This window comes from Vigna unguiculata, chromosome 5, assembly GCF_037176805.1.
Source record: "Vigna unguiculata cultivar grain cowpea cultivar isolate G323 ecotype 2 chromosome 5, ASM3717680v1, whole genome shotgun sequence".
Lineage (NCBI taxonomy): Eukaryota > Viridiplantae > Streptophyta > Magnoliopsida > Fabales > Fabaceae > Vigna > Vigna unguiculata.
Window position 1 is genome coordinate 52471630 of NC_140796.1, and position 27674 is coordinate 52499303.

Sequence of the window (27674 nt, forward strand, 5' to 3'; positions counted from 1 at the left end):
GTATAATCAATGTAATCCTTTCCGCTGAATTACTAATGACGTTTTTTACATGTTTTTTTACAATTTTAATTCAGATCATGTGACGGTGACGGATTCAACCGCCCCTACTATTACTTTAGTTTTATGAATTGTAGTTAAAAAATGTAAGAAATTATGGTTTACAAATCATTCTATTTTTATTTCATGAAAATAATAAGGAAATACTATTTGATGTTTTTTAGGGGTTTTTATGTCAATGAATGTCGTCGTTGGAGTATGATTAAATCATGCATAATCAAAATAAGTAGAATTGTGAAAAATTATTAAGTATTCAAATTTTTAGTGAATCTTGGAGGCAAATTACTTGTAAAATTATATTTAGTTAATCTTAATCTTATATTTATCATATTTATTTTATTTTCTTAACAAAAAAACACTTTGCCTTATCGTGTTCAATGCTATGATGTGTCTGTGGCTTCGTATTCAATGCTATTATGTCTTTGTGGCTTCGTGTTCAATGCTAGTAGTGTGTGGTTTCGTGTTCAATTTGTGTTTATCTTAGTGGATTGGGTTATGATTCTAGATGAGTTTCAGATGACTTTTTTTCCAGCACTACAGATATATTTTTTAAAATAATCATCTTATTGTAAAGATGACTTTTGAATTATCTGATTCGATTTTTTTTTTTCAGAATATTGTTTTTTAGAATTTTCAGAACAGAATTTTAACATGAACTTCCTAAATATATATAATTTTTCAGAACAAACTTTTTTTGGAATTAGATTTTTAAAACACTGAACTATAAGAAATTGATTAAAATTTTCAAAATAACCATTCCAGAATATTAATATTATTTTATAGAATAAACTTTCCAGAATAATTTTCTATTGTTTTTCTCCTTTCAAGCTGAGGAAAAATGAACATGAATAGTGCATTTTCCGTACCTCTGAATTATCAAATATATTAATTCTTTTATTTTAATTTCATATTGTTTTTATTTCTCTAAACAAATACATTTTTTAAAGTTCTTAATAATAAAAATAACGAAAAAGCAGTTTTAACAAATAAAAAACATATTTAAACTTTAAAAAGACCACACACACACACACACATATATATATATATATATATATATATATATATATAAACTTTTTAAAAGATGAAAATAACACAATTTTGTTCCCATGATAGAAAAAAAATGGTTTTAATTCTATAATTCTTCGTATGGGTTATTATTAATGATTTAATGGAATGCTCCTTGTCTGACTATTATAAATTTTCATTATTTACACCAGAAAGACTGATTTTAAGGGAGAAATGCATTTGGGATGAACTCAGTATGTATTGACAAGAGTTAAACCTATGCCGATTAAATTTGTGGGTGCAGTTGCAGAGTATTTTGACATATAATGCACATTGAACAGACACTACAAATATATCTTAAGTTTGCTCAAAGGATGAGGAAGAGGATTTTTGCCATAGCGATCTCCCTAAAATGGCATTGCCATGTACTGAGAGGTATGCAGCATTTAACCTGCCCAACACAATCAAACATCTGGTCAGCAACACTCAAGAAGCAAAGACGGTGATATACATTAGAAGAAATTCTCTATTGGATTTGTCTGTGTTGTTCTTCTTTACAGTGTTTTCAAAATACACACTAATGAACACTGATTTTAATATTTTAAAATATATCATATGTATTTTGAAGGCACATTAGATAACAACACGAAAAAAAGTCAAGTATAGAATCAGAATTCTACAATAAAAGAGAAATAATTAATTACTTGTCAACATCAGGCATTGCCAAGGGATCATACAGTTCGTCCCTTTCCATGGTAGGTGGAGCCATACCAGTTGGGTCTGGAGCACCTTCAACCTAAAAATAAACAATCAATAAAATAGTTCTCTGCAGAGGAATCAATGCATTATGCAAAGAATACTAAATTTAAAATTAAATGGAATACCTGTTGGGGATACTGTGCATAGCCAGCATATGCACCATATGCATACAATGAAGGATCTTGAGCTGCCCCATAAGCATATGCTTCATAACCCTGCCCATACCCATAGTACGCATTCCATTGACTTGGATCCATCTGTTGTCCCCACCCAGCAGGTAATTCCTACAACAATTATAAATTACATTATAATTAAAACTTGTATAAATAAATTTTTTAAATAGAAACTATATTTTAGTATGAGACAAGGTGTTTTTTATTTGCTGATAATATGTTTTAAAATATTGAATTCAATTTACAATTTTTTTTTTTTTAAAAAAAGAGAGTGGCTTGGGATGATTAAGAAGAACATTATTTTGGACTAACTGAAAAATCAAATCAAATTTAATAAAAATTATGAAATATATAGCAAGGAAACAAAAAAAAAAAGTAAATGCTTGATATATAGAAACAAGGATAAACCTTGTTATTCAAGGAGAGTGAGAATAACTCCTAATAAATAATCTCATTTAACAATATAGCTCTTAAAGATGCTATCATCCTTCATTTATAGTTCCTAACTAAAAATGTTTTCATTCAAGGATGATAATTCAGATTTACAACACAAGAGGACTAAATGCTTAGGTAAAAGTTAAAATGAAACTTATAGTTGTCTCATGGGGGTTGCTATTGTTAAAAAACATACATAAAGATAAACACGTTTGATAAAACACTAATTTGTCATCCTCCCAATAAATAAATACATTCCCAAATAAGATCTACATGACAGTTTGCAGTTTTAACTAACCATTTAGTAATAATTTCTGCACATGATTTCTACAATATAACTTTTTTTTTCATTCTTTTCTACCAGTTCATTTAAAAGTTCTCAAAATCCCTCTCTCATCAGGCATTCACACATCACTGAAGATCACCTTCACGATCTCACAAATGTTCGGGAGAATCCAAAACCATGTAGTTGATGCTATATTAACAACCTAGATATTTTGAAAGACTATACAGATTGTAATTCATAATGTATCACAAATGCACCAGGTTACAGCATGAAAACCTTTAAATAAATAAAAAATTATCAAGAAAGGGGTCATTTCTCAATGTAAAATCACCTGTCTAGCAGCTAGGGTCCTACCCCAAGAAATCCTGACCACTTGTTGGTCTATCATCTTTCCCTGCATTTTTTGAATAGCTTCTTCAGCAGATTGCCTGCAGCAGACACAAGATATAGGAAAGGTAAACACAAGAACCAGTGTGTAATACAATACAATACAATCAATATTCAATAAATAAGTACAAATAAATAAAGATTGATGCCACAAGAAAAACATGACAATGATTTTTTCAAACTAAAACATGTTCAAAAGACTAGGGAAATAGAAGAGAACCTAGTCCCAAATTGAACAAAGCCACATCCCTTGCCAGGCGGAATTTTAACAGAAACAATTTCTCCAAATTGCAGAAAGTTTTGCTTCAGTTCCTCCTCAGACACATTAAGATCCAAACTACCAACAAAAATCTGCAAAAAAGAAGTCATGTCAGTGAAACATTGCGAGACAATGAAAATCACACGCACATACATAACATAAACACGCATGTGTGTATATTTTTTATTCTTTGGTCCATCTTTTGCATAACTAACTCACGGTAGTGTTATTAGCATCATACTCCGGAGGTTGAGCTTGAACCGGCGCAGTGTACGCCGGAATCTGGTACACCGGTTTGGGAACAGGCGCGGGCGCGGGCGCGGCGTAACCAGCGGTGGTTTTCTTGGGCGTGGCGGCGCTAATGCGCATGGCTCTGGTGGAGCAATAAACCCCGTTCATCTCGGTCATGGCGCGGTTGCGTTCGTTCTCGTCGGAGAATTTCACGAAGCCGTAGCCCTTGGAGCGGCCCGTGTTGGGATCCGTGACGACCTTGGCGCCGCGAACGGAGTGGTAGTGGACCCGGAAGGTTTCTTGGAGAAGATAATCGGTTACGTCGGGCGCAAGATCGCCCACGAAGATGGAATGTTCTGGGCCCGCGTCGGGCCTGCGCTCACCGATGCCGAAAGAGGCCCAATTGAGCCTGAAGGTCTGTTCGGTGCCGGGCATTTGCATGCCGTTGTAGGTCTGGAGCACACGCTCCGCTGCCGCGTGGGAAACAAACTCGACGAAACCGTAACCCTCGGGTTGGCCCGTCATCTTGTTGCGGATGATTTTGATGGAGAGAACCTCGCCGGTGTGGGCGAAACAGTGGCTGAGGTAAGCCTCGTCCACCCAATACTGCAAATCCCCAATCCATAGGGTTCTCACTTCCTCGATTGTCGAAGGTTGGTGGTACCCCTGCGACGCCGCCGCCGCCGCCGCCATCGTTCCTCTGCTCTGCCTCCGCGCCGATACCACTGTAAGGAAGAACACCGCTCACTCGATCTGCTACTGGATTTTCTTTTTTTCTTATCTATAACTATATATAAAGGGGATTTCTTCTTTTGTGTCCACATTTCATAATTCCAACTTTACCCTTTATAATATAATTTAATTATTTATTAAATTTTTAAAAATTAATGGTTATTTGTATAAGTTTTTATAAAATTATTTACTTATCTCCTTTTTCTTTTTTTCTCTTACTATTCATCAACAGTTATTTTTCTCTTATTTTCTCCGTACATTTTATTTTATTTTTTATAAATATACTTTTATTTTATTTATTAACTTAATAACATTACAACATCATCAATTATTAATATAATTCAAAAAAATGTGTACACACAGGCGCGATAGCGCCTGTGTTTACACTAGTTATAAAAGAAAATATTTACTAAACACCACTTCTAACATGCATGCTTTCTTATATATGTAGTATTATATTATTATTTATATAAAATAAATAAATTTTTGTTGTCTTCAATTTCTTTGTTAAATAACAATAACTGCTATTTTTTTTTTCTTTTTGAGTAAATGTATGTGATATAGATTTTTGGCTTTAGCAACAAAATACTATTTAATCATTAAATAAGTGTAAAGCAATATGATGAATTTCATTTTATGTTGAAAATTTGATAATTAATTATATTTTTGTATATTTAAAGATTACAACCGGTTAATTTTTTTTATCTATTTATACTTTTAGAGTAAAATAAATATTTTTATGAAGTTATAAAAAATGAGATTTAAAAGGTATTGTGATTTCTTCAAAGAACAAACTCAATAAATCTAAAAGGCAATGTCACGTTCAACTTGAAATTTTAAAACTTAGAGTTTATAGATATTTGCTTATAGATACTTTTTTATATTTGTTATTCCACTTTCTCATATATATATATATATATATATATATATATATATATATATATATATATATATATTATCGTGAGACTTTTATTTTATACTTATATTTTTAATAAGAACTTTTTATTTTTATTCAACTTTGCATTTTTAAAAGAATCGAAAGACATTGATGTTTTTTTTATTTAATGAAATGTAAAGTTCATTATTAATGCATAACAAAAAATAAACAATTAAAAGTTGAAGAACAAAATTATTTCTAATTTTCTTTTTACAATAATAAATGATAATTGAAATGCAACGAAAAAGCTTTTAATTATCATAATTATAAATTATTGTTATTTAAATAACTATATTTTTCATTGATTTAGTTATAACTTCATTCTAACATAGTGTTATGTAAGTTAAGGAGAACAATAAAATTTCTTAGATAATAATCTATAACCTTTTAAATTTCTTTTAGAGTGTGCTAATAGGTGTTTTTAGGATATTAGTCAAGGATAATTAATACATATTGAATTTTATAAAAATATTTAAAATATATAGTTAAGTGTCATATTAAATGAAATATGACTTAATAATCATTAATGTAATTTTATTTTATTTAAAGGACAAAAATGTTTATTGTTATATAGGTATTTCATATTTTATTTAATGTTCACTAATAAAAGTTAAAAAATAATAAAATAACTATATTTTAATATTGTTAAAAATTAAATATAATTAAACATAAAAAAATTTAAATTAACGGAAAAACGAATAAAGAAATAATGTTAAATATCTAAATAGTTTATAAAAAAAATAATTTGAAGTTTTCAACCAGAGACTCTTTGAATGTCAAAAAGTTTTTTTTCTTTTCAACAAAGACCTTACAAATTTCAAAGTCTTTGTTTTCTATCATAAATTTATTGTCCAAAAATTTAAAAGGGTAATTTTATCTTTATAAAATCAGTCATATGTATTTATATTATTTCAATTAATGTATTTAATAATTTTAGTTTTCAATGTAAAAATAATGAAACCAATGTGAATTAATTATTCCTTAATCAGTATCCTTGTGCCACTAGTTAGCATTATCTTTTTTTTATACTTAATCAATTATTCAAATTGGGGATTAAATTAATATTTTCAATTTGTTCATTTGTTTTAAGTAAGTTATTGTACAACCATAAAACTCCTATTTAAAAAAAAAATCTAAACTAGTCATCATAAAATCATGAATACAAAGTTTCTTTTTCAAAAATCATTCTTCTATACAAAACTCCCTCTTCATCTAATTTCTCACTCATATTTCATCCCTTTTGTGATCAAAGGTTGGGGTTGTGATCTTCGCGGAGCCCTCTTCAAATCCAACAGAACAAAATCTTCATTCGGGTAAATTGAAATTTTTGCCTCTTTCAATGCCCAATTTGATGTTGTTTTTAGGTTGAAGATAAAGGTCTCACAAGTTCGAAAACGACTTTAGGATTCTTAGAGTTTTGGGCTATCTTTGAAGGTGAGGAATTTAAACCTTACTTCTTGCATGATGATTTTGTTTAAATGTTTGGTTGTGTGTTGATGTTTTGTTTGACAGTTCAAATTGATCTGGTGATGTTGTTCTTTATGGGTGTCAAATGAAAAAAAAAATCCTAATTTCATATTTGGGTATGTATGAGTTAGGAAATTTTGAGATTTTTGTTGAATGCATGTGATTTAAGATAAATTTAATGGAAATATAGATTATAACGTTGAATTGAAAATGTTTTTTACTTATATGAGGTTTAAAATGAGTTTTAGCTTCATTTGACACTGTCACATTGCATAATTTGAGTTTCTATGTTATGCAAACTCGGTGGGTAAGCTCACCGCTTGTTGAGCGAGTTCATATGCATATAAAAGAAAATGATGATTAGGTGGTGAGAGCAGCAGGAGGTCCTATCATAAAAATGATTCCATTATTCTTATGACTGTAACATGGATTAACCTTGCGAGTGGTAACTAATAGAACATCTAGATAGAGTAGTTAATATCACTATAAATGCTTGGCTTCACAGGTCTAGTTCAAGAGCACTTATCTGGATAGTATCGAATAGAAGAGTTTAAGTTATAATATAATATGTTTAGTGATTGTGTTTTATATTCTGAAATGAAACTTGTATGCATGGGAAATGTTTAAAATGTATTTGTATTATTTATTCAACTATCTTACCTTGTATATTTTCCTATATTATGTTTGTTCTCTATTGTTAATGTGGTGTGCGCAAAAGATGATGTAGGCATCGATGCTTAATGAACATTGAAGAGCCTTCAGCTTGAGGCTTGAGATAGTTTGGTAGGATATGTGTATAATTTTAATAGAATTTCCTAATGGTTGTATAACTATAATCTTTTTTTTTATGAATGTATAAATATAATATATATTATTAGTATGTGAATTTTATTTGTTTTGTGTTATTAATTATGAATTTTTTTATTTAATAATTTCACTAATAAATGAGATATTACATGTTTCACCATAAAAAATACTACTCAAATTTATGTATGAATCTATCCGTGCTGGTTGTTTCACTGCATCTCCATTGTCAAAGATTCAATTCAAAGCCTACAACTTTTTTTTGTCAGCAATTCTCAACCTCAAGTATTAGGTTTAAATCAGAGCATAAAAGTTTTTGTTTAAATAAACATTAAGAAACTCTCCGAAAATCATCTTATCTCTTTCTTTGACTGGAAAAAGAAGATATTACCTTGGAAAATCTTAACATAGTTCTCTGTCGAAATTATTCAGTTAATTTTTTGGGTATATAATTCTTTAAAAAGGACTTTGCAGCAAAAACTTGTAATAGAGTCCTTATTTAACCCATCAAATAAATGTAAAAATTTTACGAATCAAACTAAAAAAAACTTGATATCTTTACATATTTTATAACCAATAATGACATTGAAATAAATTTAAGCCAATTTCAAAAAATGAAAAATATGATTCACACTGATTTACGGCTTCACGTAGAAGACATAAAAAAAAAATATTATCAATTTAAAGGAGAACGTGTCATCGTATAAAAAAATCTTAAAATATATATAGCATCCAAGATCTCTAAAAGTCTGATTTTAGAATTCAAAATTATATTCTTTTTCATTATACACAAAAGTATTTTAATATAATTTATTACAGAAAACACCTACTACATGTACTTTTTATACTATATTTTTGTTTGTACCTATCTCTTAACGATAAAATATCCCGGTTTATTCGTCCACGTGCTTTTACTTGGTTTAAATAACTTATTCTACATCACAAATTAAAGAAGCGCAACTTAGCAATTCCACCTGGTACTCGCTTATTTAGTTTTCATTTGTAACGATACTTATGGCTACTTTTTTGGTCCTTAACCTACACCTCATTCAACTTGGCATAGATCTTCATCAATAACAAAAATCTAAATTTCATCCCAAATTATTCTCCCCTCTTCTTAATTTTTGTTTTGTCTGTAGCAGAGAACCATGGCGTTCCCAGCAACTATTGTTATTCTTCCTTTAGGCATTCTTTTCATCCTTTCTGGTCTAATTGTAAATATAATTCAGGTAACGCATTCTTCCTCTTTTTTTTTTTTTTTTTTTTTTTTTTTTTTTTTTAATAATAGCCTTTGCATCTTTATGTTCATAGCGATCTGTTCAGTATTTAATGCAATTAATCTGCACGCACATTGATCGGTCAAAGGAAAATATAACAAAACAAAACTGACTCAGAAATTATGAAACGTTAATGTAGGATGCAATGTAAGTGTCTGCTACTCTTTTTGAGCGAGAGATTCTTAGTCCTCTGTTATGCCAGACATTGATTTTCTTCTTTTGAGGGATTTACTGTTTCTGTATATATGTACTGGAAAATCTTCAAGGAAAGAAACAGCAAAAATTGCTTGGCTATAGAACTTAATTTACAAAATGGCACTTTTTATTTTATTTTATTTAGTTGATTGTTTCACCTAATTCCATCATGAATTATGCATTTGTAGGCTATCTTCTTTCTCCTTCTCCGTCCGATATCAAAGAACTGTTACAGAAGAGTAAACAAATTGCTCACAGAATCACTGTGGTTGGAACTCATATGGCTCGTTGATTGGTGGGCTGGAATCAAGGTTCTTAGTTATCTTAATTCCATGTATATTTGCTATTAATTTTAGTGGAAATTCAAGTGAGTCTAAGTTTGAGACAAGAATGAAGATCCATATCTTGAGTTGAAAGTAGTGTTAATTTGTTATGTAGATTGGATTCGTTTCATTGTTGTTATTGTTGTGTCTTTCTAGTGATTATTTCAACAATGACTCATCAATTTTGACCTTGATGCTCTTGTTGTTTATTAGTAGTTGTTAAAAAACTTATGATGTTCCGACACGTCTCATAAATGATATGTCCCTGATGTCCTGTGTCCGATACGTATGGAACACCGACATTCCTATAATATTTGTAGGATACATTATGTTCATTTTGAAAGATATTCTTTTATTCTTCATATAATTTTGACAATTAAAATAAGTAACAAATTTTATATTATCAATATTTTTTGCATATTGGATATTAGATAGATAGATTAGATCCATTTTTGTGTTAGTTGACAATATGTTAGTTGACAATTTCAAACTTAACATGTATATACATACCATATCCCTTATTCTATAGTTTTTCAATTTAGTCATACGTGTCGTATCCGTACCCGTATCCGGGCAACATAATGAAAAACACCAATGATCCTTTCTGCAACTGTCTCATTATCCACACTACCGTCTAACTAGTTGACTCTCTGGATTAATTGTAGATTGAACTACACACAGATTCAGAAACCTTTCAATTAATGGGTAAGGTGATAGCTTAAGTACCAATGAATCGTTGTTTTACTTAGTTATATATTTATACGCTGCTTTATTTCTTTGTATTTTTATTTTGTGGTTGAAAAAAGTGTATCTCACAAATTTTCTTGCTCATCTGGGAAAATTGTAGGCAAAGAAAATGCACTTGTCATCTGCAACCACAGAAGTGACATTGATTGGCTTATTGGATGGGTCTTGGCTCAGGTGCCTATTTTTTCTAATTTATTAAAATGAAAAAAAGTATGTCATTTAGTTATGTTAGCAGTAAATTGTGTCTTTGCTTGTTGAAATATCTTGATTGAACACATAAGATTTATTTGTGACAGCGCTGTGGTTGCCTTGGTAGCACAGTAGCCATTATGAAGAAAGAAGTCAAATATCTTCCTGTGAGTTTCTGTAAATCCTTCTTTCTTTGATCTTTATAGTTTACGAATTCTATCATGGCTTTTTCTTTTTACCTTTAACTGCTTCATGCAGAAAATTCTCAATCCATTAACATTAAGTTGAAATGAAACTTTCCTGGAAAATAAATAAGTGATTATGTTGTGGGAATAAAGTAGTAAATCTTGTAAGTTCTTGCACAATGCAAGATCAATCCAAAGTACTTGTAATCTTGCTCATATTTAGATCATGTAGCAGAACTGATTTGTACTACTCTAGAATCCTTCGGTATTTGAAGCACAAGAAAACACAAACATCATTATAAATTCTCGAGTTAAATATGTTTGTAGTCCATAAACTATGATGCAAAATTAAAATTCGTCTTTGTACTTTAATTTCCCTTTATGTGTCAAAAGTTATCAGATGATATTTGAGTTGTTTGCATCGATTTGACAAATTCTACCTCAAATGTCAGTACGAAACATAGTTTAACAAACTCAAAAAAGTTTACGTCTTATTTTAAAAGGACTAGATCCATTAATTTTTAAACTTTTGAAATCAAAATGTATCAAAGTTTATGATAATGACGAATTTCAATATAGCATCCAAGTTTAGGCACCAAAAACATATTTAACCCTAAACTCTCTCTAGCTTACCCTCTTGACAAATTGATGCCACTTAATATGACCATGAGTAAATTACGTATATAGCATATATGCAGGTTCTGGGTTGGTCAATGTGGTTTGCTGAATATATATTCCTAGAAAGGAGCTGGAAAAAAGATGAAACATCACTGAAGGTATAAGCAATTTCTAATGTACATGTGCAATTTTTATCCCTAGCACTTTGATTTATACATGTCTTGACCTTTGTGTGGCAGTCAGGTTTTGAGCATCTAGAGCACATGCCTCTGCCTTTTTGGTTGGCCCTTTTTGTTGAAGGCACTCGTTTCACACAGACAAAGCTTTTACAGGCTCAAGAGTTTGCTGCTTCCAAAGGGTTACCAACACCTAGAAATGTTTTGATTCCTCGTACTAAGGTGACCAAAGTTGGTGATTTCATGTATTAGGAGATCACACTGATATATTATAATCTATATCCTCTTTCGGAGTTGCAACATATTATCCTAAGATGATAAATAATTGATGTTAATGCTGCAGAAAAATCACATGTTCTGATTGTGTTTTTGCTGATATATATCGGTCTTTGTTCAGGGTTTTGTCACAGCAGTTAGCAACCTTCGGAAATTTGTTCCAGCCATTTATGATTGTACATATGCAGTTCCAAAAAGTGAGGCTTCACCTACTTTGTTGAGAATATTTAAAGGCATTTCTTGTTCGGTAAGCCAACTGAAAACCTTGACAAAAGCTAAATGAGAGGAAATACACAATGTTGTCTCAGTTATACAATTGTTGCTATTTCTCTACTACGATTCCATCATTCTTTTCATTCATTCAAACTCTTGAATATGCTATACTCACACGAATATGAATGATTTTGTTGTAACTTTTGCATGTTATACACAACTATATCAGTTTTTATGTGATGAACTAAATTAAAGTCATTCTCAGAAGTTTGATAAAAATCAATAAATTTATCATGTTTTTGGCCTAATGCCTATTAATACTCCTAACAGAAAAAACTACTACAGTTCCTTCGATTTTACACAGGTGAAGGTTCAAATTAAGCGTCAGAAAATGGTGGAACTCCCAGAAACAGACGATGACATTGCACAATGGTGCAAAGACACATTTGTTGCCAAGGTATCACAAGAGCGCACATACTTTTGCACAACGCAACTCAAATATTTATTGTCAGATTCTTAAAAGCTTTTCTATAATCTATGATAATTGTGCAGACTATGTTTGTTTTGTAAACTACCAGGATGCTATGCTCGAGAAATATAACACTACAGAAATGTTCAGTGACCAAGAACTTCAACAAATTCGTCGGCCTAAAACATCTGTTTTGGTAAGATGCCAGCACAACAATATGCCATATTCTCTTTTCTTAAGAATTCAAGATGAGTTGGACGTTTTAAATTTATTAGAAATGAGTAAAAAAAGTATAAGTAAGAGGACTCAAAAATTTATTGATTTTGAATCGAAAAAGGTGCTATGATATTTTAGACGGGTTTCTTTATGGGTAGTGTCTTCTAGTTATGGGTTAAATATATTTTTTGTCTCTCAAGTTTAGTCCCTCAAGTTTGTTCTCTCAAGTTTTAGAGAAATTTGAAATTACTCTCTTTTCGAAATTTTTGACCAATTAGTCCTTTATTTTTAGAAATATGTGGATTTAGTTCTTTTAACCCAATTTTGTTAAGTTTATTTGACATTTCAAACGAGTTTTATGATAATATTTGAGTTAACATTGAAACGAAAATGTTGTCAAACGGGATAAACAATTCAAATACTATGATGAAATACAATTGAAACGACAAATAAACTTAACAAAATTTTGTTAAAAGGATTAAATTTACGCATTTTTTAAGATGAATGATTAAATTGATCAAAATTTTTGAAGAGGAACTAATTCTAAATTTTACTTAAACTTGAGGGACAACTTGAGAGATGAAACACATATTTAAGCCTTTAGTCGTTAGTTCCATTAAAAAAATTGTTATCTTCCAACAAAATATTTACTCGCTTTTTTATACCCAAATGTTTTATATATATTTTTCTAAAAAAATTGCTTCTTTTGGTGTTTATGCAGGTTGTGGTTTGTTGGTTATGGGTTCTAGGGTTTCTTATCTATGAATTCTTCCATTGGACCTCACTTCTCTCGTCGTGGCAAGGCATCATAATAACAATGCTTTTCTTGCTCCTGGTCATAGTTATCATGGAAATCTTCATTCATTCCTCTGAATCAGAGCATTCTAAGCCCAAATTTTTACCCACACAAGACCCCTTGAAGCAAAACCTTATTCAGCGATGATGACCGATTCGGCGCATGTTTCTTGATATTTATCACAATTCTTTGTCTCACACCTGTATATATTATTACTATCATTTATCTTTTTTTAATATACTAAATTACACAAGTTAGCAAAAATAAGGTCACATCTATTCCTTGTTTGTTCCTCCTATGTCCTTTCTACGAAAATAAATGACTATATTATATAAATAATTAAACTAAATGTGCATTAAGTCTTAGAACAATTCAACTACATTGTTATTCTTTTTAGGAGGATAAAAATTTAAATATCTCGTGTTTCCGTTTTAAATATAGATTTAAATAATTTTAGAATCTCTTATCAAAAATTTAAAACTTTTCAATTAAGTTTTGTAGTGAGATTTTTGGTTAATTATATGAGATAATACTTATCTTACTTTCTATTTTTTAGATGTTGTCGGGTAATATTTTACTGTAAGAAGCACTCATCTCACTAGAATTTATTTTATTTAGTGAAAAATATTTTTAAACTAATAAAATTATAAATTATATGATTTTATAGTTTTGATGAAGGATTATCTTGTTCCTTTTTAAGATAATTGAATATGGTGTGAGTTGATTAAGAAAGCTAAGTGAAATTCTTACTGGACATTAAGATAGCAAGCTATCTAGATGTGAAGGTTCCTTTCACAAAGCTCAAGAGAAGAAGATGATGGATTGATTCAAAACAAAAAGGAAATGGAAAGCACATAAACCATAGAAAATCAAGAACAATTAAAGGAAGAAGAAAATATAAAATGGAAAGGAAAGAAATGGTGAAAATGTGAGAAGCACGGCACTACAAGGCTAGGCTAGAAGCCATGACAACTTTGAAGATGAGTGGATGTGTGCCGCCACTTGCTATGCAAGATAAGGCTTAAAAGTATTCACTCCCAAGGGAGGAAACTCTCACAAATGGTTGAGACACAAGAGTGTTTTTACTTCAAAATGTTCAACCCTTTTACATGTCTAGGAGCACCCCTTATATAGAAGAGTTTAAGGGCCTCTAAGCAAATAAAAGATACCTAATGATGTCTCTACAAAAACCTAACCCTAGCTTCTAGAAACTAGGTCAAATAAGGTTACAAAAATGAAAGACAAAAGAGCTAACTATGGTGTGTGCAAGGCTAATTTCGTTCTAGCACAAAAGGAGACAAAGAATGTGTCTCATATGTCTCCAAAAAGTGGTCAAAGTGTGCTAAAAACAAAGGAGACCAAAGGTACATAGGTACACTTGCTTCATGCTTTTTACTTTATGCTTTATGCATTTGCTTTACTCTCTCCTCCACATCATTTATGCTCCCCAATCACCATGCGCCACCTAACATTGTTTTCTTACTCCTAATTAACCTACAAAGCAAATAAACATAGATTAGCATGTTGGCTTAAGTCAAGTCAACTATAGTTAACAAGTCAAACCTAGTCAAATGTCAACTAAAGTTGATTCAACTGAGTCAACTTAGGGAATCAAAAATAACAAACACAAATGAAAGGGATGAAGGATTAATGAACTTCCTTTCTAAACATGCTTAGTCTTCTTAAGCATGTGCCTTCATCCTTGGTTGGGGTCAATCCTTCATCAAGTTTGATAATTTGAATTAACTTTAGAAGTTGTTTCTGTTAACTATGGAAACTTCTAGAGGAGATTCTCATAGTAATATTTAGGGATGAAACAGGTCGGATCAGGTTAGGTATGGATAATGTCAATTTGGTGTTCAACTTGCAACAAAAAAATTCACTCGTTACTGATATTGTTACATGCTGAATATCGATTTAAAAAATATTTATGAATTTTAAATCTAAATAAAATTGAAAAAAACATAAAAAGAAATAAAAATTAAATTTTAGTTTTAATTAAATATAACTTAATAAAATATATATTTTATTTTATTTTTTTGCTAATAACAAATATCCATGAATACAAAGATATTATGATATTTGTACCCGACTCATTTATAAATACATGTGTTCCAATTTTCTAGCGATCAATCAACAATATTATATAAATACTCGTGATATCAACTATCTGTCACAGATAAAATCTATGAATATCGACAGACACTAATATTTTTACCATCCCTTAATATGTTATTTTACAACAAAATATTATTATGTAACACATTTAAGGAAAATAACATGTCAATATAACTATTTTGTCACATACTCATTCCAAAAGTTTTAAATATTTATACATTCAATATACTTTAAAAGATTTAATAAAAACGCATTTGAGTTGCTATAGGACATAAAACTTAATTAATCCTTAAATAAATACTAAGATTAATTGTCGTAATGAATACTTCTTTATAATATTGCACCAAGCTATAAAGTTGAATGTATTTTTCCACTTAGGAAGGGATTATCATTTCTCTCATATCTTTATATAATATTTTTTTTTTTAATTTAAGAGTTGATTATATTTGTTAACAATTTTCACCTGCCTAAATATAATACATTGATTTTTTTATTTCTTAATTTGTAATGGTTTTTATAATATTTAATACACTACCTCTTTTGACACAACAATGACACGGATACAAATGTTAATATGTAGGAGAATCTAAACTTATATGGTATAAAAGATTAACTTGGCTATTTAGAGCTAATGATCATGTGAATATGTAATAAACATTGAAAATAGAAATATCATTGTAATATGTAATAAATATTGAAAATATCATTGTAACAATATTATTTATTTAGATTGTCCTTTTGTTGATAAATTTGGCAGACTTTTAATTTTATGACAGCATATTCATGGTATTGAAAGATAAGTTCCATAACCGCCTAATAGTGTGTCTTTTCAATCCTACGTAGCAAAGACAGTGTGACATATCCTCTTCGCAACAACGATCAGACAAGGCGTGATTCACTAGACAAATCCATTGCGCCAAAACTCTATTCCACTTTTTCTTTTTTAATATTTACTATTCAATTTTATATTCTCTGCTCTTGTGCAACGTTGCATTTCTTAATTCGTTTATTGCGTAATCGTCTTTCGTAGGTGAGTTGGAGACACCTTTGCCCAGAGTAGGAGTGAGAAGATTGAATCGCTGTTTATTTGTTTGGTTATGATCACAAATATGAAGTGGAAGTAACTGAGTGCTGTGAAAAACCGTAAGAGTTTGTTACTGTTACCGAAAGAAGAAAGCTGTTCCGTTCGGTCGATTCCGTTTTGCTTCCATGGGATCGTTGAAAACGGAGGAAAAGGGAGAACACGATCTTAAGGTGTCGAATGAGGCTATCGTGTATGTTAACGGAGTTCGTAGAGTGTTACCTGATGGATTAGCTCATTTGACTCTTCTTGAGTATCTCAGAGGTATCGTTTTTTTTTTTTTTTTGTTGGTTATAGCAAATTGGAACTCGAATTGGATATTTGAGAACACTGGTTAAGTTGTAATAGCTCAACAGCTGTTTATTCACACCTGTTTGATCCGTTCCCGATCTTACTTCACTTGCGTGCGATTATGGCAACTTCTTGAGCTGGGTTCATGAACTGAAGAGGTTTTTTTTTTTTTTTTTCTTTTAGAATTTGTTGATTGATCGCTAGAAAATTGGAACACGTGTTTTTATTGTATTATTAGTTACTATTTATTTGCAAAGTCAAGGCGTTTCATGATTCATATATTTCAGAGGTGCTCAATTTTGGATTGTTGTTGTAAATCTTTCTTCATGGTGAAGATAACCTAATTATGTGTTTGCCACCTTTTTTGGAACAAAAGATATAGGTCTGACTGGGACTAAACTAGGCTGCGGGGAAGGTGGTTGTGGAGCTTGCACAGTTATGGTTTCTCAGTATGATAGAAACTCGAGGAAATGCTCGTAAGTGTGTCTTTCACTCTTTCTTGTGCCTTGATGTTTTGATGATCCTTCGTGTGAAGCGCTTCTTTCTTGTATCTTGACATCAAATTTACTACTTTAGTGTGAAAATTGAAAATGTTCTTTCAGACACTATGCTATCAATGCTTGCTTAGCTCCTCTGTATTCTGTAGAAGGGATGCATGTGATTACAGTGGAGGGATTGGGAAGCTGCAAGCGTGGACTACACCCTGTCCAGGTGACACATGCTCATACTATCTTCTTCTGTCATGCTTGTGGTTTAGTTAACTGCTATTGAGTATCCTTGTTTTGTTTGGTTTCTCATGGTGTCCTGTCTTTATCTCCGGGCTTCGGCTTAAAAATATGGTTTTGATTTTTTATAACTTATTGAATCTTATTTCTGGCTCTTATTAACTTTCTTTAACTTTTTCATTGATAATAGATTTTTTATTTTGTTTTTATCCCTAAATTCGTAGAAACACTTTGAACAATGAAATGATTTAAATAACGCTCTTATAGGACAAAAACAAAATAAAATTTTGATCAGGGATGAATACAATTATTAGCGATCAAAAACAGTAACTTTTCATAGACAAAAGTATATTTGATTCTTTTAAATTTATATTTACCTGTCAATACTGTGAACTTAACCATTTATCTCTTCAGGAATCCCTGGCTCGCGCTCATGGTTCGCAATGTGGATTTTGTACACCTGGTTTTGTCATGTCCATGTATGCATTATTGCGATCAAGTCAAACACCACCCAGTGAAGAACAAATAGAAGAATGCCTAGCAGGAAATTTATGTAGGTGTACCGGTTACAGACCCATTCTTGATGCATTCCGTGTCTTTGCAAAAACTAGCAATGAGCTATATACTGGTGTTTCTTCATTGAACCTTGAAGAAGGCAAGTCTGTTTGCCCATCAACAGGAAAACCTTGTTCATGCAATTTAAACAATGTAAATGATAAATGTACGGGCAGTGATCATAGACGTGAACCTACTTCCTATGATGAAATAGATGGGACCAAATACACAGAAAAGGAGCTTATTTTTCCTCCTGAACTGTTGTTAAGAATACCAACCTCATTAAACTTGACTGGATTTGGTGGGCTAATGTGGTATCGACCTTTAACACTTCAACATGTATTAGATTTGAAAGCAAAATATGATAATGCAAAATTGATAGTTGGTAATACTGAAGTAGGAATTGAGATGAGGCTAAAGAGAATGCCGTATCAGGTTCTTATTTCTGTAATGCATGTGCCGGAACTAAATGTTTTGAGTGCAAAGGCTGATGGAATCGAGATAGGTGCTGCAGTAAGACTATCTGATCTTATGAATTTCTTAAAGAAGGTTGTAACTGAGCGAGCTGCTCATGAAACTTTGTCTTGTAAGGCTTTTATTGAGCAATTGAAATGGTTTGCTGGAACACAGATAAGGAATGCTGCATCAGTTGGCGGTAATATATGTACTGCCAGTCCAATATCAGACCTGAATCCTCTATGGATGGCATCTAGAGCAAAATTTCAAATTATTGATTCTAAAGGAAACATAAGGACAGTCCTGGCAGAAAATTTCTTCCTCCCAGGCTATCGCAAAGTAGATTTGGCAAGTGGTGAAATCTTGCTTTCAATATTCTTGCCTTGGAATAAGACTTTTGAGTTTGTGAAAGAGTTTAAACAGTCTCACAGAAGGGATGATGACATTGCAATTGTAAATGCTGGTTTTCGTGTTCACCTTCAGGAACGTGGTAAAAACTGGCTGGTTGCTGATGCATCGATGTTTTATGGTGGGGTGGCTCCATATTCACTTGCAGCAACAAAAACTAAGGAGTTTCTAGTAGGAAAGATTTGGGACCAAGATCTGTTGCAAAATGCATTGAAAGTCCTACAAAAGGATATATTACTCAAGGACAATGCTCCTGGTGGAATGATAGAGTTCCGGAAATCTTTGACTCTAAGTTTCTTTTTTAAATTTTTTCTGTGGGTGTCTCATCAAATGGATAGCATCAAAGAGGGTATACCAGTATCCCATCTATCTGCTGTGCACTCCGTCCACCGCCCACCAATCACTGGCTCCCAGGACTATGAAATCCTGAAACGCGGGACTTCGGTGGGTTCTCCAGAGGTTCATCTATCTGCAAGACTTCAGGTTTGTTGAACTTGTTTGGCAAAGTCATGTCCCAAGTTTACTTTAATGTATCTTCCCTAAATTATTTATAAAATATTGTATCTTTTTCCCTGCTTCTCTTTTTGTTTAACTTGCAAGTGTGATTGTATGAGTGATTAAATCCTATTACTTATTACTTGTTATCTCTACATTGTAGTGGACTTTAAACTGTGGCAGTAATTTGTTACTTTTTGACCCTATAAAGAAGTCACATGTCAAACCTGAAATGCTCTGAAGAAACATATACTGTCTCCGTTGTCCCCATGTTTTTAAATGCTAAATGCAACTTCCATGTTCTTTATATCTATTTTTGCACTTATCATTCATATGTCTTGGCATGTTATTGGCATTGATGCCTTCTCGGACCATTCAATGATATACATCGATTTAGTATCTTACATACAAAAACATAAGCTTTGAAACGATATTCCTTTTTGTTGGCTACTTTTTTTTCAAAATTTTAAATATATGGGATCCTTGTTTTTAGTTTATCCAGCAAATTCTAATCATATTAATTGAGTCTTTCCTATATATTTTGTGTCAATGAGTTGCCTGTACCGTTTGTTACCTACATTGTCCTCCTTCCCTCTCATATATTTCACATTTTAGCTTAGGGTCTTGTCAGTCTTTCTGGTGTGTTTGGCGTATGTAGTCATTTTCTGCAAATTATGCCTTTTACTTTTCTGTTGAACGATTGGCTACCAGGCTAACATAACTTGCACTCAGGTTACAGGAGAGGCAGAATATGCTGATGACACGCAAATGCCTCCAAATGGTTTGCATGCTGCCTTAGTTTTGAGTAGAAAACCTCATGCCCGAATAATTAGTATTGATGATTCAGAGGCCATATCTTCACCTGGATTTGTGGGCATATTTCTGGCCAAAGACGTACCAGGTGATATTAAAATTGGACCAGTTGTTGCTGATGAGGAGCTTTTCGCTGTAGATCATGTCACTTGTGTGGGCCAGGTATCTATTTTACTGAATAGTATCTAAAAAGTGATTTCTAATTATATTTTTGAGATTAAAGGAAAGGAGTTCTGACTTCAATATACACACTTTACTCTTCATGCTTTAAATCCCTCACAATCTTCTGTAAATTAGTCTTCACAATTAGCTTATCGTCTAATCATACAAATATACAACAAATTGTACTTCGAGCTTTATATTATTATGAATTTCCCAGTTCACTGGCTTCTTACCCAATCACACCGGAATAATCATTTGGCCTCCAACTGATGACTGCCTTTCATTTTCTGTATGCATCTGACAAAACCTCAAAGTTGAAGGATGACATTTGCATGCAGTAGTGATAAATTTTAATGAAATATCTAGTCTTGCATTAGCCTTTTGCCATTATTAGTCAATGGGATATTCATGTATGCTTGCAGGTTATAGGAATAGTTGTGGCCGATACTCATGAAAATGCAAAGATTGCGGCAAGTAAAGTTGATGTTAACTATGAGGAGCTTCCAGCCATCCTTTCAATACAGGATGCTATCAATGCTAGAAGTTTTCATCCCAACACAGAAAAGCGTTTGAGTAAAGGTGACGTTGATCACTGTTTTCAATCAGGTCTATGTGATAGAATAATTGAAGGGGAAGTTGTCATGGGAGGTCAGGAACACTTTTATCTGGAGCCACAAAGCAGTTTGATATGGACAGTGGATGGTGGAAATGAAGTTCATATGATATCGTCTACTCAAGTAAGTTACACAATTTTGTAGCGAATTTTTAATACATGTACTTTTCTGAAACTGAAGTTGCAGAAGTCTTTAACTTGTTTAATCCTATCTATTGCTTTCTGGAAAGATTCAGCCATGTATGTCTGAACCACTTTAGTATTCATATACAATTATGTATTGAGAACTGTAGATATATATAATGATCATAGAAGAGTCAAACAATGGAGAAATAGTAAATAGGAGGGCATTCAAAAATACAACTTATTCCATTTTGGAAACTTTGACTTTGGCATAACTAATATTTCTTAACTAAGACATGCTGTTCTATTTGCTGTACAACTCAAAATGGGATAGAGGGTATTCTGAAATTTGAGTTGAATAATTGAATAATCGGACTTATTTTTATGTCAGCAGTTTTCATCTAAAGCTTTGGATAGAAAAATTAAAATTTGTAGCAAAAAAGACCTTATTAGGAGATGGTGCTCATATGGACATCTTTTTTGATGGTTTTGAAATTGAGAAGGATAGACGACTAAATAAAGAGAATTATCAATATGTTCAGATGGTTCCTTTCCTTCCATTTTGACAGGGTGGAAACATTTAGTCCTCTGGTTTTCTGTTGCAAGGCTTTTTGTGGGAGCTGGTGTTGTTTTCTTCATTCTCACTTTCTTATTTAGTTGTGTTAGATAGGCCTAGACCTGTGTAAGGAAGTAATGCATGTGTGTTATTGTTGAATGGTGCTGGCTGGTGTTGGTCGTAACATAATCTTGAAGGAAATAACTGCATTGTGTCATTGCAGGCTCCTCAGAAGCACCAGAAATATGTTTCTCATGTTCTTGGCCTTCCCATGTCAAAGGTAGTTTGCAAAACAAAGCGAATTGGTGGTGGGTTTGGGGGCAAGGAGACAAGATCAGCGTTTATTGCTGCTGCAGCTTCAGTTCCATCCTATCTGTTAAATCGGCCAGTGAAAATCACACTGGACCGAGATGTAGACATGAGGATTACTGGGCAACGCCATAGTTTCCTTGGGAAGTACAAGGTATAGACTGTTATTTACTCGCATATATGTGGTGTTTTTCTTTATACATGAATATTTTACTGAAACTAAATCCTGTGAAATTTTTGTATTCTTACATTATAAATATGAGATACTTTCGCTTGCTATTTTTTTCACAATTTGAGTTTGGGAATATGCCTTACCAAGATCTTGATATTGAACTCAATGCTGGAATAAAAATTTTACCAAGAAGAGATAATTAACCTTGCTCTGCTTCTTGCTATACATTCTTGTTCCTTCCAATTTTTTTCAGTAACAGCATTTTTTTCTTTTTAGTTCTTGTAGTCGAGTTATTAATGAGAGTTATTGTTCGATTCAGGTTGGATTTACAAATGAAGGGAAGGTACTTGCAGTGGATCTTGAAATTTATAACAATGGTGGAAACTCACTGGATCTTTCACTTGCCATCCTTGAACGTGCTATGTTTCATTCAGACAATGTGTATGAAATACCAAATATGAGAATAGTGGGGAGAGTTTGCTTCACTAATTTCCCTAGCCACACTGCTTTCCGTGGATTTGGTGGACCTCAAGGCATGCTCATTACTGAAAACTGGATTCAAAGGATTGCTGTGGAACTCAAGATGAGCCCAGAAAAGATAAGGGTAAGTTACAGAATATTGGATTTCTCTGTCTTTTTTAGTTATACATTTGAAATTTCACTGTCATCTCACTTGATTTTGGATACTCTAGTCAATCTTCCTGAACTAAGTTTCTTAATAGGAAATTAACTTCCAAGGAGAAGGATCCATTCTGCATTATGGCCAGCAAGTTCAGTACAGCACACTAGTCCCATTGTGGAATGAACTTAAATTATCTTGTGACTTTGCGAAGGCACGTGAAGAAGTTGATCAATTCAATAGGCATAATCGCTGGAGGAAGCGTGGCATTGCTATGGTTCCTAATAAGTTTGGTATATCCTTTACAACTAAGCTTATGAACCAGGTAAATTCCGAATTCTGTCATGATATTTTAATTTTTTAAAAATGAAAAATAAAGTGATTTCAAATGAAATTCTAGGAGATAAGGAAAAGCTTGTGAAGTGCGTTTTATTTCTTAGACCTCTCTTACATCAGAGAAAGCATATAAAGAGAAATATCTTAAAAAATTGCGATTGAGAGAAGGGAAAGTTGATGTGGAAATGGGAGTTCAAGTTATCTCTACATGTAATAAATCTGTCCATGCAGGGATTACGTGGCTTATTCTGCTGCTTGCATTTTCTTCCTCTCGAATTATGTTGCTCCATATATATATATATATATATATATATATATATATATATATATATATATTTTCGGTGTTATTCTTCTTATTACGTCTAGTATGGACATAAACCACTTCAAATTTTAAAGCATAAAATTTGATCTGAATACTATACATCGAGTAAGGGCTATTTATACTAGATTAAATATATATTACGAAGCCCAGCCTAAAATTCAAATCCCAATGATACTAATCATAGGACAGCTTAGTTCAATTAGACCTACATTATTTGCTTATTGGTTCATATTTATGTGCTCTTTCATTTAGAATTTTCTTTTGCATTTTATTCCTACTTTTATTGTGAGATGATTGCATTATTAGATAGTAATAATGGTGTACTTTCATGTTTTCCTAATAAATGTAGGCTGGTGCTCTGGTTCAAGTTTATACGGATGGAACGGTTTTAGTTACCCATGGGGGTGTAGAAATGGGGCAAGGTTTGCATACCAAGGTTGCTCAAATTGCTGCTTCGGCCTTTAATATCCCTCTTACTTCTGTTTTTATATCAGATACTAGTACTGACAAGGTATTGAATTACTCTTTGTACGTGTTTATGTTATTTTTCTTCTTGGAAATTAGTGTATGCTACTGGCAGAATACCAGATAAATAATTTATCAATTTCTTTTTTCTCAGTCCCTTGCAACTTTTTTGAGGTTTTAGTGAAGTGAACTTGTTCCAAGAGAAAAGAAAATCAGCAAAGTCAAATTCAAGGTTTAGAACTCCAAACTGCAGTTGGTAGTTTCAGAAAGTTGCACAGATTTGCAAAATATAATTAATAGAAAATCGTTGTAATCATTTTATATATTGGGAAGTAAGTTTAAGCTTAATTCATCCTCGCAAAACCGGTTAGTAAGTTAAGATTTGTTGTCATTTATATATTGTATTTAGTCTTATCTATAGTCGATATAGGATCTCCAATATGATAGAAAACTAGATCAACTCTTCAAAATAATTTTGGAGAAGAACTAAAGCTAGCAAGGAATCATAAGAAAGATGCTGGTGTGTTTGGAACCTTGCTGTTTACGAATATTTTGAATAACGTAGTAATATCCAATAACCTTAATTACTTTCTGGTTCATTTGGATTATCCTTTTCCATTCCCCCTTGCCCTTTATTGAATCTTGGACTATTGTTTTTGATGCTAAAGTGCTTGATCTCCTCATGCTTGCTGCAAAATTAGGTTCCTAATGCTTCTCCAACAGCAGCTTCTGCAAGTTCTGATATGTATGGAGCAGCTGTTTTAGATGCATGTGAGCAGATAATGACACGCATGAAACCTATTGCTTCACAGCATAACTTCGACTCATTCGCTGAGGTAATCAAATTTTTTTAACTTTGCTTCTTAGTCATCCTATCAACTCAGAATAAATGACTAAATAAGCAAATTTTGTCATTGTATTTCATGGAAGCTGTATTTCTATATAAATGTTAGATTTAAATGTTTTTGGTTCCTAATATTTCCTTTACTTTCGTTCATAAAAAAATTATCCAGTTTTTCATCCTTCAATTTTTTTTTAGTGGTCCTTGAAATATTTTTAGATTTTCTTTCTTAGTCAGCAAAATATTTTGTGAGTTTTCTTTCGGTCCTTGAATTTTTTTTAATGACGATTTTCTATCATATCATTACATGTCAAATTAACAGAGTCAATGTAATGATATAGATGAAATACAAAGTAAGAGATATTGAAGGACAAAAGGAAAAAGTTGTTAAAAACCAAATGAAAAATCCGAACATAGTTTGGAGAAAAAAAAATTATTAAATCTAAAAATTATGGAAAAAAAAATTGCTGAGGAGTTGAGAGGTGTGAGAGGAAATTAAGAAAATGGTTAGGCTCTGTAGAATCTCTAAAAAGTTAAAAAACAAAAGGCACTTTAATAGATCTTACATATTTTCATATAAATATAGATCTTGGTTCTCAAGATGAAACAGATATAAGTGATTACATTAGGTACAGGATTTTTTAAGAAGTTATATCTGCTATGTTACGAATTCTGCTAAAGTGTGCAGGTCATATACTGCATACATAGACCATATAAAAATAAATAAAAATAAAAATACATAGACTATGTCAAGAAGTCTTTTCATTACAAGGAACTTTCGATTGTCTCTGCTGTTACAAGGTGTCGTGTGATTGAAAACTATTGAACCTGTTTGGTTATGCTTTTGTTATTTTCAGCTAGTTCGTGCGTGCTATGCAGAGCGAATAGACCTTTCTGCCCATGGATTTTATATTACGCCTGATATTGGTTTTGATTGGGTGACGGCTAAAGGAAAACCTTTTAGATATTTCACTTATGGGGCTGCATTTGCTGAGGTTGAAATTGACACCTTGACCGGAGATTTCCACACGAGAATGGCAAACGTATTTCTCGATCTAGGTTATTCTCTGAATCCAGCAATAGATGTTGGACAGGTACTTTTTTTTTGTAATTGTTTTTTGTTAATTTCTGAATATACAAGGTTAAGGATGGAAAATTAGCACAGCAGAGAGGACAAAAATTCCTCTAAACGGAATTCAGAAAACTTTATAAAAAAGATCTTAAGTCAGTTTCCTAATATTTTACAATGGTAAACAGAATTTGGCTTTCATAAATAAGTTAAATATCTTTAAGCATTATTCTAAAACGAAATGCTTGTGTTCACTTTTTGAGTTGATCAGAGAAATTACAATGTATTGTTTGATTGTAGTAAAATAACTTTGGGTTAATATGCAATGGTTTCACTTTATGAGGATTATGAAAATTTTAAAAAACTGTTTTTCGAGTAGCCTTTATTGCAGGATGTTTGATTCTGGTTTCTTTGTATATCGACACTTTTGGGAAAAATGCTGAAAGTTAACTTCTTTGCGTGTGTAGAAGATTAAGCACTCTAAGATTCCTTTGAATTACAAGTTTCTCCCTATTTTTGAATTGTTATATTCTTTCATGATAATTTCATATTTTGTTCTTGCTATTTATTTTCACAGGTCGAGGGAGCTTTTGTTCAAGGTATGGGTTGGGTAGCTTTAGAAGAACTTAAATGGGGAGATGCAGCACATAAATGGATCCCGCCTGGATGCCTTTACACAACTGGACCTGGAGCTTATAAAATTCCTTCTGTGAATGATGTTCCCTTCAAATTTAACGTCTCACTTCTGAAGGTATATTCCTGAACCCTGAACAATTTTTTTTTTTTTTTTGTCTTTTTCTTGAGATAAGTGGATGAATCCCAGAGTAGAGAGGATACTTGTAAAGATGAAAAATGAACAAAGATAATTCTTGTAATTAAGAAAAAGTTCTGGCCCAATTCTAGGACTAGGGAACAATGGAACCAATAGATTTGAGTAGAGATGTTGAATGTGTTTTCACATGACATAATGATGGGTTATATATATTTTTCATATATGGGTTACATATTCTTTCATATGTTTTGGTTATAGTCATTGAGAAATTGTGGTTTTATATGATTATATGACATTAGTCTTACACATATAAGATCTTTGACACCACTTTTATATCAAAACCTTAAGACAATGGTGTTATGGGTCTTTATTTTTATATAGTGTTTAACTTTGTTTATTTTATCTAATGTGGAACTCTTGACTCACACTTGGATTATTCCTAACGCAAAAAGCCATTTATTTGTGATTAAGTATGCTATTTAGGACAATAATCTAAAATTGAAGATATGAACTGATTATACTTACCTTGTTTGATTTGTAGGGTCATCCAAATGTTAAGGCCATCCATTCTTCGAAAGCAGTTGGTGAGCCTCCATTTTTCCTAGCATCTTCTGTGTTATTTGCCATCAAAGATGCCATCATAGCTGCCAGAGCCGAAATGGGGCGTAATGAATGGTTTCCTCTTGACAGTCCAGCAACTCCTGAGAGAATTCGGATGGCTTGTTTAGATGAATTAACAACGTCCTTTGTTAACTCCGATTTCCACCCAAAAATTAGTATCTGATCCTCTTCTTTTTCTCACTCTTAATTTCTTATCATAGCAAAATCACAATGTCATAATGAATGTTCACATATCAAAAACCCAGAAAATATGATGCAGCAATTCACAATAAAACCAATGCCAACTTACTGCCTCTATATTATCTCTACCTTGTCTGTATTTTTTTTTTAAGAACTTATTAATATTATGATAAAGAATTTAATAAAAAATGAAAAAATATATTTATTAGGAGAAAATACTTTTTCGGTTAATATACTGAGAAAATAATTTATCTATAAAAAAATATAAAATTTTAGAGTAAATTGCTTAATAATTCCAATGTAATTAGTAAAAGAAGATATAATTATTGTTTACTTTAGAATGGATAATTTGTAAAATGT

The 27674-nt window shown here is 31.9% G+C and overlaps 3 protein-coding genes across 5 annotated transcripts; 2 read left to right on the forward strand and 1 right to left on the reverse strand.

Moving 5' to 3' along the window:
* Window positions 1-1280: 1280 nt before the first annotated feature.
* Window positions 1281-4370, reverse strand: LOC114183335 (polyadenylate-binding protein RBP47B'-like). Its single transcript, XM_028070320.2, has 6 exons — window positions 3581-4370; window positions 3323-3453; window positions 3047-3143; window positions 1947-2105; window positions 1767-1858; window positions 1281-1513 (listed from the first exon to the last, which is right to left on the reverse strand). The coding sequence occupies exons 1-6, from the start codon at window positions 4283-4285 to the stop codon at window positions 1420-1422; spliced, it is 1278 nt and encodes a 425-aa protein (XP_027926121.1). The 5' UTR covers window positions 4286-4370; the 3' UTR covers window positions 1281-1419.
* Window positions 4371-8275: 3905 nt separating this feature from the next.
* LOC114184112 (1-acyl-sn-glycerol-3-phosphate acyltransferase 3-like) lies at window positions 8276-13510 on the forward strand. The gene is made up of 11 exons (XM_085673655.1): window positions 8276-8761; window positions 9193-9315; window positions 9993-10032; window positions 10175-10248; window positions 10371-10430; window positions 11147-11224; window positions 11306-11464; window positions 11640-11765; window positions 12096-12188; window positions 12310-12396; window positions 13138-13510. The coding sequence occupies exons 1-11, from the start codon at window positions 8681-8683 to the stop codon at window positions 13357-13359; spliced, it is 1143 nt and encodes a 380-aa protein (XP_085529781.1). The 5' UTR covers window positions 8276-8680; the 3' UTR covers window positions 13360-13510.
* A 2558-nt stretch (window positions 13511-16068) lies between these two features.
* On the forward strand, window positions 16069-27431 carry LOC114185523 (xanthine dehydrogenase 1-like). 3 transcript variants are annotated; one of them, XM_028073282.2, is made up of 14 exons: window positions 16111-16675; window positions 17079-17178; window positions 17305-17413; window positions 17842-19329; window positions 20074-20316; window positions 20739-21053; window positions 21832-22071; window positions 22409-22693; window positions 22812-23033; window positions 23716-23877; window positions 24533-24667; window positions 25530-25766; window positions 26319-26492; window positions 27055-27431. In XM_028073282.2, exons 1-14 carry the CDS (start codon window positions 16540-16542, stop codon window positions 27295-27297), a joined length of 4089 nt encoding a protein of 1362 aa, XP_027929083.1. In that variant the 5' UTR covers window positions 16111-16539; the 3' UTR covers window positions 27298-27431. The 3 variants fall into 3 exon arrangements, with proteins under 3 accessions (XP_027929085.1, XP_027929083.1, XP_027929084.1); XM_028073283.2 differs by having other exon boundaries at window positions 16115-16675; window positions 17349-17413; XM_028073284.2 differs by lacking the exons at window positions 24533-24667; window positions 25530-25766; window positions 26319-26492; window positions 27055-27431 and adding an exon at window positions 23986-24526 and having other exon boundaries at window positions 16069-16675.
* Window positions 27432-27674: the final 243 nt, after the last annotated feature.